General features: G+C 40.0%; 1 protein-coding gene across 1 annotated transcript in view; it reads left to right on the forward strand.

The window, feature by feature from the left end:
* Nucleotides 1–2,280: 2,280 nt before the first annotated feature.
* Nucleotides 2,281–12,781, forward strand: part of CNTNAP2 (contactin associated protein 2) — a 1,312,105-nt gene continuing 1,301,604 nt past the window's right edge. Inside the window, exon 1 of the mRNA XM_066362952.1 lies at nucleotides 2,281–2,953. Coding sequence (XP_066219049.1) covers nucleotides 2,857–2,953 — 97 coding nt within the window. The 5' untranslated portion in view covers nucleotides 2,281–2,856. The remainder of the gene's footprint in view (nucleotides 2,954–12,781) is intronic.

Here is a 12,781-nt window from a genome sequence, read left to right on the forward strand (position 1 = left end):
AGTATATTGTAAATCCCAAATGTCCATTTCCAATGAACACTAATTTGAAGCAAAGTTGATAACAGTATAAAGAATGTGACACCATTAACTTTCCAACCTGGCAAAAAGCACTGAAAACAGATGAGAGTAAGTCCTCTGGATATGGAGCGCACAGTCAGACCACACGATGGAGCGCAGTGTTGCTACAGGGTGGCTACAAATGGGCCACTGGAACCACGTTTTGTTTTGTTGTTTTTACTCATTAAGAGAGATGGTTATAAAGTGGTCAGAATGCTTTTTGGAAAAAAAAAAAAAAAAAAAACCACCCTCAGGTATGTCATTTTCTGTTAGAAAACAATTAAATAGATAACTACTGCCAGCTCCTTTTGCTTTGTACCCTAAGACATAAAATCATTTCAAGTCTGCTCGAGATACCGATTGAATGGCATTCATTGAAATACTGAAACAGTAAGACTTTCAAGTGTTTCCTCTTTAATTCTTAGATATATTTAAAATTTTTTAATTGGTTTTTAGAGAGATAGACAAACAGACAGAGAGAAACATCAATTTATTGTTCACTTATTCATGCTGTCACTGGTTGATTCGTCTATGCGCCCTGATGGGGGCTCAAACCCACCACCTTAGTATGTGAGACCACGTTCTAACCAAATGAGCTATTCAGCCAGAGCCTTCTCTTATTCTCTTATTTAAAAAAATAAAATAAAAAACTTTAGTTCTATTTTAGTGGAGTTTTACTGCAATGCTTAAAAGTAGACACAGTTAAATGACTGATTTCTGAAATGTGCTATCTCACAATATATTTTTCCCTATGACTGGTTTCTTTGGGGTCTTACAAATTGTCAATAGCAGTTCTCCACTAGGGTGCTTTTGAAAGTGTTCATTGAGTTTTGACAGTCTGTGAGAATTCTAATTAAAAAGGAGGGGGGCATTTAATAAGCCACAAGAATGTGTTTGCTGTATTACTTTATAAGAGGTGAAATTTATAGCAAGGGCATGCAGTGTTCCCCATTAGACATTTGTGTGTTCCTTCATTTCCCAGATTATACCCAACCTGCAGTTCTTTCTAGGACAAAACTCCCCTTTAAATCAATAAGAAACAACGCTCTAATAAAGAATGCTGAATCAGGCCCATTACCACCATACTAATTATGCAGTGAACACACGGGTACTGTTTACAGCGGACCTTTCTGAGACCTAACCATCACATTAAACTCGGAGTCTATTCTGGGAGTAGGCAAGTCTCTATAAAATTTTTATTTATCTTGAAAGGCAAATGCTTATTCATTGCATAATACTGAAAGACACGGTTACTCCCACTTCACCCTCCCTAAACATCCTCAGTTAGGTGACCAATAATTCTTCACTGTGTCAGTGAAGTCAGGGAAAGGCTCGGTTCTGCAGAGAAATAAGAATCCAAGTACGTACTTCATGCAGCTTGGATGGAAGGAAGCTGTATGGTGGCTGGAGTGTGGACAGGTGTGGGCTGGGGCCAAGAGCTCGAGATTTATTAGGGAAAATATCTAACTGCGAATACGAAATCTGGGTCTCTCTGGCTAGTTCTAATCCTTGGGACTAGCGATGCATCAGAGACCCCAAAGCAGTCACCCGTGTGCCTGCTTGTTTATTTCAGTTTTGTGTTTGTGTTTACCTGCCTGTAGTGTTCCAGGCAGCCGCGGCGTGCTGAGTGTCCGTGAGTGTACGCACGAGTCTGAATTAATCACCTACTGAAAACATCTGCATTAGGGGCGTCTGCAGTCCCCGCTGCCCCAGCCGGGAGGCTCAGCTCCGTCCCTTGATGTTAGGACCACTCGGAAGACCTGCCTGTCAGACGCGTGATTGTGCATCCCGGGGGGAAGGGGGGGGGGCAGAGCTCGGGGGAGCCTGTACCATCTCTGTGAAGGGGAGACAAGAAGGCAAAGGGAAGGCGCCCGAGCCAAGGGATTCTGCTTCTCGGGGCTGGGTAGGGGGCAGCCAGAGTGCCCAGACAGCCCAGCCAATTCCCAACTTCAGCACCGCCTCCAGCCCGGGGAGGGGCGCGCGTCTGCTGCCCGCCCTCTGCCTGAGCCGGGGGCACTGGACCCAGAGGTGCCTGCTCCGGCGTGCACCTAGCAGGGAGAGTTGGGTATCCGGGCTCGCGGGCCGGGGCTGGAGGGCCGCCGAGGGGCGGAGGCAGCGGGCGCAGAGGGGGCGGAGCCGGGGAGGGACTGGAGCGGGGAGGAGGGCGCCCCGCCTCGCCCGCCGCGGGCTGTGCAGGCGCTGTGGCGGCGGCGTCCCCGCGCTCCACCCGCCGCTTCGCTTTGCTCCGCTCCGCCGGGAGATGCTGCCCCGCGCCGCGCCGCGCCGAGGCCGTGCGTGCGCCGCGCCGCCGGCTGCGTCCCGGCCCGTCTCCATGTGAGCTGCGGTGACAGGCGGCTGCACCCCGCGGCGCCCGCTGCCTAGTGGCAAGGGGCGCGTCGCTCTCTCGCGGTGCCAGCAGCAGCAGCCCCTCAGTGCCTGGCGCCCCGCGCTCTCCGGTTGCCTGCGTGTCCTCCAGCCATTCCCGCTGGGAGGCAGAGGGCGGGGGAGCGGTCCCCTCGGTCCCCTCCCGCTCGATCAGTGTGAATTCTGCCCCTGGCATTCCCCGGGCGCCCGCGAGGCCAGCCCGCGCGCAGGAGGAGGCAGCCGCGACCCCCGCTGCCGGAGCCCGGAACCCGGAGCCCGGAGCCCGGCGGGACTGGAGCCCGAGGGGCGGAGGGCCGGGCGGCGGGGCTGGGCGTGCTCGGGGCTGGGGACTGCGCGCCCCGGGGCGCACCGTAGAGGCGGCCGGCCCTCCGCAGCGCAGCGAGCTTCTGGAGCAGCACGAGCCGGAGGCGAAGAATGCTGGCGGCGCGACCGGCCGGCTGCGGGGCAGCGCTGTGGCTCGGGCTCTTCGGCAGCGTCCTCTGCAGAGCGTGGACGGCCCCCTCCGCGTCCCGTAAGTACCCTCCCGCCATCCCGCTCTGCGTCCGAGCCGCGGCCGTGCCGCAGTGATGTGCCACCCCGGGCGGTCCCCTCTCTGGAGTGCATTCGTGGTGTTCGCCCCTGGCTGGTGTGCATGTCCCCGCTGTCACGCACTTGCACCCACTGCAGCAGGCAAACTCCGAACCTCGCGCTCTTGGCTGCGGGGCAGAGGGTTTTTATGCTGGTGATGTGTCTGGAAAGTTGTGCCTCGTCGTGGTGATGGGTTGGCAGCTGCTTGGTTAGAGTAATTTGTATAGATGGCCCCTTCTTGGGAGTTATTTCTCCACTTCGGTGTGTGTGTGTGTGTGGTGTGTGTGTGTGTGTGTGTGTGTGTGTGTGTGTATGTGTAGGGGAAGTTTGTGCCATTTTGCTTAGGTAGGTCAGTGACCGAAAAGTGAAGACTGTGGCAGACGTAGGTTTCTTATTTTTATTTATGGTTTCAACTTAAATGAGCAGGTATTTGGGCGTGAAAGAGGAGCATATTTTGAGCTATTTAGGCATCTATGGGACTTGTCTATAACCCCCCCCCCCAACAAGTTAATGACGATTTAGTACTGGCTTATTCAAATGGAGACAGAAGATCCAATATCGTCACCGAAATTGCTTCAATTCTTTGGCAGTTTGAGGTAATGCAGGCCAGGACGCGGGACAGTCCGTGCAGAACATCAGTGATGTAGTCATGAATAGATTGCTCAAGAGTTCTTGAGAAAATGCTGCTGTTCTGTTTGTTTACCTTCTGTGTGTTTCAGCCGGCTTGAAAATAATGCTGGTGTTTTCCTGAGGTTAGGGAGATGTGGAAGATTCCAGCCCCTGTTCTGCATTGCTTTGGAAGTGCGCACTGTGCATCCTGAGAGAGAATGCAGGATGGCTTCTTCTTGGTTCTTAAAGAGTTAAACACTGCTAAGGTTGCCTATAGCGGTCTCAGGATAATGTTCACGGGCACAGACTTATTTCTGAGACTGAGTCAGGGGTTACCCGAGAATTATAAAGATTTTAAAAGTTTTAAAATAACATGTTTTCCATTAAAAAAAAGTAGCATTTTTCAGAATTCATCCTATGGGAACTTGTCCTGTCTCTGTTTACAAGATCCTAGGATGTATGAAATGCATCTGTGCCTGTGCGTTAATATCGATGTTCTTATTCCTGTGTGTACATGTTGCTAAGAGTAAGGACTGAAAAGGGCTTCATCGGGTGTGCTAAAGAATCGCTACCCAATGTCATATGATGAACCAGTATTGACTTGAAGATATTTCCCCAAACATATTTGCTTCACGTTTCTTGCACTCAGAGACGGGGAAGCCACGAAATGGCAGTCTAAGTTTGTGATAAACTTGAAAAACGTTTTGTAGTTTTTTCCCCCACAAGACAGATTAACCCTACAAAAGATGTACTATTAATATTTTATGCTCATTTAATAGATTTAAACAGAAATTGTGAGGATACAATGCTCAGCATTAACATTTATATAAATACCTAACTATATCCTTAGGAAATTATTTTGTTGAAGTTTCAGTTTGTTTCAAGGACTGGCGATATAGAACCAGCTGCCATGTTTCTAAGGACATAACTTATTATAGAGAAAGTTTATTATATTCACTGATTGAAGGTGCTCATCTCCAGGGTTTTTCCTGGGTTCTGAATTTTATCATTTTGTACATTTGAATTATAATGAGTCCATCTGAAACAATTGTCATGTGTCAAGTCCTGGTACACATGCAGGCATTGGATTAAGATAGTTTAAGAATGAAAAAGTAGTGATTTCAGAAATACAGTCTTAGTTTTGCCAACTTAGTGAAAAGTTGGGGGTAGGGAAGGGCAGAGACCCTTATTTTGAAGACCAGTTATGTTTGCTTATTAAAATGTATTTATTTAGCTCTTATTCTTAATTGTTTCAGAATGTATAATGGCCTCATTAAGATGACTTTTTATTTCATTTGAATTTAAGTTGTGTGTGACCAAACCAAGAGTTGCTACAAATCCTGGAAATGAATTAAATAGTAAGAATGATACAGACTTCAATGATTAGAATGAGCTTCGTGTATTCAGAACTTTATATTTTTATGCTTCATGAAAAAAAATTATATACAGCTCTGAAGTAGAATGGTACTTAATACTAAAAACATTAATACTAAAAACATCTTAATACTAAAAATATTCAGAACAGAAAAAATGGTAACTACACGAATCTAAGATAATGAACAACTCAACCAGGAGGGGTCATCACAAGACAAAAAGTAGCATGAAAACCTAAAAGTAGCATTTTTATTTGTTACACATGCTAAAATATGATGAGTATGCTAAAACTTTCTGTTCCCAAATAACTTTTTAATATGACAGATGTTTTTATGTTTTTAGAAGATAGTTTTTAGAAAATATTTGGTTAAATTTTTAAATGCATATTATATAACATATAGATATATAAAATTTAATATAGGATTACATTATATATTTATTATATGTAAAATATTTATGTATTTATGTATTTTTTAACATGTCTTTCAAAAAGCCTAACTTGCCTACAAGTTTATAGATATAGCATTTCATGAACAATCATTTCAAGTAATGGAACAATATCAAAACAATAGTATATTGGTCTATTTTCTCTCTCCTCAATTCACATATAACCCTACAAATGCAATCTTTCAAATAGTTGAATTAAGTATAAATTATAAACATAGAAACAAATGCCACTGGTTTACATTGAGCTTGAATAAATATAGTTTTAATAAACTGAATTTAATCTATTTCATTTGAATTTACATTGTGATAGTTAATAAAACAATTTAAATTAAAAAGTACAGTAGGCCAGCAAAATTCATTGGTTGATAAGAAGTAGTGCATTATTTATTTAACATAAACTAATAATAAGAAAATTATTATTTACTCATTAGAGAGATATATGTATTCCTGATCTTGTTATCAGCACTGATATTTCGGAAACAGGAAGCTTTGTCCAAGTTTTACTCCTTTAACATGGGTCTATGACAATACTGGGTAAAAAAAAAAAATTCACAAATTCAATATAGGCTTTTAGTAAGCTTTGAACTCTTTTAAACAGACAAATCATTTTTAGATGACAAGTAACATCAAAGTTGTTATGATGCATGTCATATTTTAAAAATCACATTTTTAATTTATTTTTTCTATTTTAATTGGCAGGGTAATTGAAGTTCTATAACTTCTCAGAGATTTTAAATCACTTGTTTTAATTAGCAGATTCTTGCAGAGAAAATGTTAATAAGTCTTTAAGGGTGAACTAGTGAAGTTTTCTTGACTAATGTATTCTTTTAATGATTGGAACATAAAAGGGATTTGCTATAGTTCCCCCTTGTCTTGCTTCTCTTTGGAAAAGTAGATATTATTTATTTGTTGCAAATACTGTACAGAGTAAGGAGAGATTCTTGGCTCAGAAATTCTTAATTATTCTAGTGTGTGATTTTTGTAAAAATATTGAACACATGTAAAACCAACTTACTAGGTTAATAGGCCAAAGAAATAAAACATGTGCTTTCAAAAATTTTCCATAACCAATCGACTAATCAGTTAGAGAAGTGTTTTATCATTTATTGCTACTTGCAAAGTTCAGCAACAGAGTATATAATTTCAAAATAAAAACAACAATGTTATGGAAATAAAGTGTATGCTACATTTACATCTATATAAGTAGCCAACATTAAATGTTATTTAGTGTTTTCTAGAGAAATACATATATAAGTAGCTGTTAGAAACATAAGGTATATTTCTATAATCATTTAATGTTTGGCCTTTGGAAGAAATTATGTGATTAATTTTACCATTTTAGTGTGTCAGAACAGTGATAGAATAATCTTTATATAGCCTTTAACTTTTCAAGTGGGAAACTTAAAAGAGATTACTTCTCAACAGTAACCAGTTAAAACATTGGATCTTCCTGTCTCCTGGGATCTCTAGAAATTGTGTGTTATAGTTTCTTTTTCCAAGTGAGAGGAGATAAGATATAGAGACAGACTCCCGCATGCGCCCAGACCAGGATCTACCTGGTAACCCCCATCTGGATCCAATGCTTTGTCTATCTGGGGTCATGCTCGCAACTGAGCTATTTTTAGCACCTGAGGTGGAGGCTCCATGGAGCCACACTCAGCACCCCAGCTGATGATCTCAAACCAATCAAGCCATGGCTGAGGGAGGGGAAGAGAGAGAGTGACAGAGAATGGGGAGGGGTGGAGAAGCAGATGGTTGCTTCTTCTGCGTGCCTTGACCAGGTATTGAACCTGAGACATCTACACACTGGGCTGATGATGCTCTACCACTGAGCCAACCAGCCAGGGCCATGTGTTATAGTTTTGACTAACAAAAGATATTGTTGGGATAAGGTGGTGCAACTTCTCTGTCCATCCTGTTTCCTTTTATGAGGAAGAAACTCCATTTGCAGCTCCCTCAGTCTCTTTCTCTACAGTTCACTTATTCCTTCCCGTGTTAGGTTGAGTGACTTACCCGTTGAGTGACTTTGGGGTAAGTAGCTGGCATGCTGAGCTCCTCCTTCTTCCTTCCAGGCTGCCTTGCACAAGGAATAGATTCTGCTGAAAGATATGTTAGAATAGGCTATGGCTCTGCAAGCATTTCTGTGATAGTGTAAGGAACCTTCTGGTTGGCTCTTGCAATGGTTAGAAAGACTGTTTAATTTCAGATTTAAAGTTAATGCATACAATCATTACCCCATATTTACTCCATATTCCTCTGCATAAGTAATTACTATGTAAGGGGTCATAGTTACTCTCCACCTGTGACTTCTTTTCTAATCTAGAACTTGGGCAGAGAAGAGAGTGCTAGTTATTGTACCCCATCAAAGCTAGAGATATTTAAAATGCCAATAATAAGCTTAGTGCTGAACTAAATGATTATGAGAAAATTATTGCATGTTTTGAAAACTAGCAATAAAATATAAGTTGCGTGCTTTTCCCTTCTGATGCTTAGTTGGAGAATTAGACTTACTCTAATTATGACCTCTAACCTTCTATTCATTCATTCACTCATTCCTTCGTTCATTCCTTCATTTACTCATTCATAATTCTGCACAGCCCTGGCAGTGACAGGATTTACTTTAAAGAAAGCCGTACGAATCCCTACAACTGCTTTATCTGTGATCAGTAACATTACATTTAAATACATCTTGATGACAGTCCTTAACGGCTAACACATTCCATACCATCTAATCCATTTTAGGTCTCACGTGAATTTGACAAGCCCTGAGTGCGAAGAGACTTCAGCTTCTTATTCTTTCTGCACAATTAAGAAGAGTTAGATGTTTGGAGTCAATTATTCTTGAAAAAATGAGTCATGTGCACTTTGAAAACAATGTCGTTAATGTTATCAACTGTAACTTTTGAAGAAAGAGCTTGTTAAGCTTTTATTTAGTTCACGTTGGGGGTAGACTATTCAAAACGACAGCTTGAAGTGACTGATTTTTTTTTTATATACCGCTCCAGATTTTTAAACGTCCCCTGATAGTAGGAAATCTGGAAATACAGATATATTAGTTGAATCTGAGTTTGCCTGCTGCCGATATATTTTGGGTACACTGTAAAGGTGGTAAAGAATCATGGAAGAGCCCGAAGGCCTACTTCTTCCTTATATCATTAGAAATATCCTCCCAGACACACATTGTGATATGTGTTTTAATGTTTTCATGTTTAGGGAGGAGGTAAAATTAGTCCTGAAAATACTTTTACCAGGAAAAAAATAGTCCCAAACATAAATGATGGTCTGCTCCCCTTCTCTAATACATCGCCCCCTGCTGTTTGCACTGGACTGGTGTCTTCTCTCTCTGGGAATGTGCATCAGACAGTACTGCCATGGGGGTGAGACCTGCCCACAGTCAGGGTCACTGAGTCTGTGATGCGTGCTGCCCCTGCATCAGAATTGGGTTATGGAAAAGTTCAATCCAATTCTGCAAGGCTTGCTCACTTCTGTGCATTAGAGATCATATTGAAAAAAATATGTAAAAAAGAAAAATTTTGCTTTGACTCCTCTAATTTTCTAATACTATTATGATGTCATCATGTTATTAGATTATAGTATCAGTCAAAAGAATACATGGGACATGTGAAAACATGCACTCGGAATTAATAAACTGCCTTGTTAGGCGGTGAAATACCATAATTTGCTGAAGAAAATAATACATTTACCTCTAAGAATACTCCCTTAAAATAAAAGGTAGTTACTGAAAATTTTAAGTCCTATGGACTCAAATGGTTCATTAAATTATATCACTCCCTGACTCATTTTACTGGGCAGTCACTGCTTAATGGAAATCAAATGATTAAGCAAACTTTCCGGTAAATATTTACCTTTATATACTCTATGTATCTGTTTAAGATATCGGGCAAAATGTATGAATAGAAGAACTAAATGAGAAATTTTAGCCTAAATAATAGTACATGGCAAAATTTCAACATATTTGGGCTGTATCGTCTGTTTAACATTCACTAACTACACATTAACAATGGCCTGTGCTTCATTAGATTAATTGCTAATAAATTTTAACTTGAATTTATAGACTTATATAGTGTATTTGAAGCGTTTTTGGTTCAACCAAACATAATATGTCTGGAAAAATCATATAGGAATATTGATTTTTAGATGATTAGATGAATTTGCTGCTAGGTTAATGTCTTTTACATCAACCAGTCTGAGAACGTGATCTGGCCAGTATTTTTCTCTCGTGTGCCCATAGTCACAATCCCATGAGTTTGATGCCACCATCTAGGCAAATTCTGCTAATCTGTCTTGACATTTCTTTTTCTCCGTGGATCTGAATATGGCCACGGAATCAAAACCTTCCTGATGTAACCTACCACACAACCATGTGCGCTCTCATCAGATTTGCCCCACTGAATAAAACTTTCCTTTTCTTCCATAGCACATACAGGGATGGGCAAAAGTAGGTATACATTTGTTTATATGGACAAATACTACAATAATTAATGAATACTGTTGTAATACAAGAAGACACCATGTTTCGCATACTCACAACTGTAAGCCTACTTTTGCCCCACCCTGTGTAACAGCATCACCAGAAAATTTTCAGCTAACTTTTGTGAGTGATAAAATACACTCATTATTGTTTAAATTGCTTGGTCAATTTTAGATGTTCTCTTATGTATATACACATTCGTTTTCTTTAATAAATGCTTCCTAATTGAGGCCCTACAAATTAGTAATGACTTATATTTTCAGCAGCCAACAGTAAATGTCCTTTTTTGTAACCATGCAGCAGTAAGACATTATTGTACTTGGAAATGGACTTGTGCTAATTGATATGAGTAGCTAATATTTGTTGAGTGTTGACCCCAGGTCAGCCACTACTAATTAGATGTATTAGTTCACTTAGTCCTTACAACAGTGCTCCTTTTTGTAGATGAGAGGACTCAGACAAAAAATTAAGAAGCTTTGGACCAGGTGATCAGTATGATCTCTCCCTGTGTTCTTAACCAGGGCGTTCCTGGCTGAGTATGAAATAGTCTGTCATTGAATTTCCACTCCTTTAATATTGAGTTTCAGCTCACATCTAGGCAACATTTTAATTAATTGGTTCTTGTATAGACTTAGGGGAAAACTATTATTGTGGGGTTTTTTTTTGTTTACTTGTATTTTAACCAAACTCTTATGACTTAAATATTATATTTGTAAACAGGAAAAGTAGATACTTGACATAAACAGAAATAGAGCTTATTTCAATGATAATATTATATAATAATGAATACAGAGTCTTTTATGTTCTTTTCATAATAAAGTGATTTTACAGTGCAATTCTAGCTTTTGGGGCCTATTAGCGTACATTTAACAGTCCTGTGGTGAAAACATTTATTTAAAGCTATGTAAAATATTTAGTGCTCTGTCAGCTACAACAAAAGCTATGTTAAACTGGTTTTCAGGACATTTTTCGTTCTGTGTCCAAAACTCGAATATTATTGCCAACACTAAGGTCAAAAGATGGTACCTGTGGAATCTATGACCATTGTTTTGAGTATCAATGTCATGTAATGTCTAAAGTATAAAGCTTTTCTTGAGTGTCTTGATGAGAGGAAAACTTACTTGAATAGCAGTGGGAAAATATTTGTCTCACAAATATTGGTCGGTTTTAACACATGAATATTTCTTGCATGCCATTCCCCGCTCTCTGTTCCCATCACTGCAACTGTAGGTGTGATATTCAGCGTTCCCGCCAGGCATTAACTTAGTAGCTTCCACGAACGCCTCCCTGCTTCTCATCGTTCTCCTCTAGTTTAACTTCAGCATCTATGCCAGAGATACTTTTCTAAAACACAGTTCGTGTCATAGGACTCCACTTCTCTGGTTCTTGCCTTCCCCTTCGATGTTCTCTTCTCCTGACTGAACACTTGCATACCATGTAACCTAACCGTACCGAAAGCCTTGCAGTTTCTCCAGTATAGGCTGCTTTCAGTCATGGTTTTTGTTATGCCTCCTTACCTTCTGTTCTCTCCTTCTGGAAGGTCTTTTTCTATTTTATCTAAGCTGATATAGGAAGAACTCATTTACTCATTTATGGTTCAAGCCTCACACTTTGAAGTAGATTGGAAGTACCATCACCTCCCTGTGGCGATGTGGTATAATTATAGGCAAAATACTAAGACGATGATTTTTTTTTTTTTGCTACTTGAATGTACAAGGAATAGAGTAATGGCCAGTAGTGCCAGTTACCTCCAACTATCTGGTGTTAGAATGAGCAATTTTACCAAATTGTTCACAATAGAAGGCAAGCAATATCTATCTTTTAACAGATTAAAACACAGATACTTTTTTTGTTGTACTTTATACATGAAAATTAATCTGTCATTTCAAGGGAAATAATAAAACCAGGCTGTGAGAGTTCTAATACTTGTCCAACCCTTTTCCTACATGGTTCTATTTTGCAGCATATTCTGTACCTCATTTAAGCCATATGGTTGGTCAGAACCTTAAAAGTCAAGCATGGCTACCCTTTTCAAAGCATGTTATTTCAATGAAATACCTATATTCTGCATGCAAATTAAAGACAGATGTCAACAAAATCATCATTGTATCTAACAGATTCTTAAAATAGAGTGCTTAAGGTGTCAAAAAATTTTGTAAATGATAAGAGATAGTTGTGGGGAAACTTGATAATTGTATACATTTAGTGTATGATTCATGTATTCGTTGATATTGTCAAAGTTGGGATGGAGTGTCAGTGAACTCAATTTATTTTTAACATAAAAATATCCTTTGATAAAAAAAAATAGTCACAGATTTTATTTCCTTGTATTTTAGATTAACTCTCTTCTTCTCTACATTTGAAGCTTCGTACATTCTGCTTCCCAGCCTTAAAATACCGTCCATCCTATGAAGTCTTTATCTTTTGAAAGACTGCCAGTTCAGCTAAGCCTGTTTTACATGTTACCTCCATTACATTGAGTCCCCTGGCTTTGCGTTCTGATAGCACAAGTTACTCCTTTATAGCCCACAGTTTGCACAGGCAAATCCTACATTTTGTTCTTAGATTAATAGATGCCAGGGTGTGGTTGTATCAAAGGAACTAGACATCAGTGAACATCTTTTTATCATACTAGGCACTCTGCTAGTTGATGAGGAGGTATTCAGTGGCTTTGGAATAAGTCTTCTGTAAAATATATAAGGAAAAGAAAGTTTTATGGAAATGCATGACACTGCTTAATAGTTTATCAGCAAATAGAAGATAAACCCCCACTGGTTCAGAATATAGACAAAAGTACTTATTATCTTTAATTAGTGAATAATATGTGCTTTACCAGTTTTATTAAAAAAT

This window comes from Saccopteryx leptura, chromosome 2, assembly GCF_036850995.1.
Source record: "Saccopteryx leptura isolate mSacLep1 chromosome 2, mSacLep1_pri_phased_curated, whole genome shotgun sequence".
NCBI classification, from domain to species: domain Eukaryota; kingdom Metazoa; phylum Chordata; class Mammalia; order Chiroptera; family Emballonuridae; genus Saccopteryx; species Saccopteryx leptura.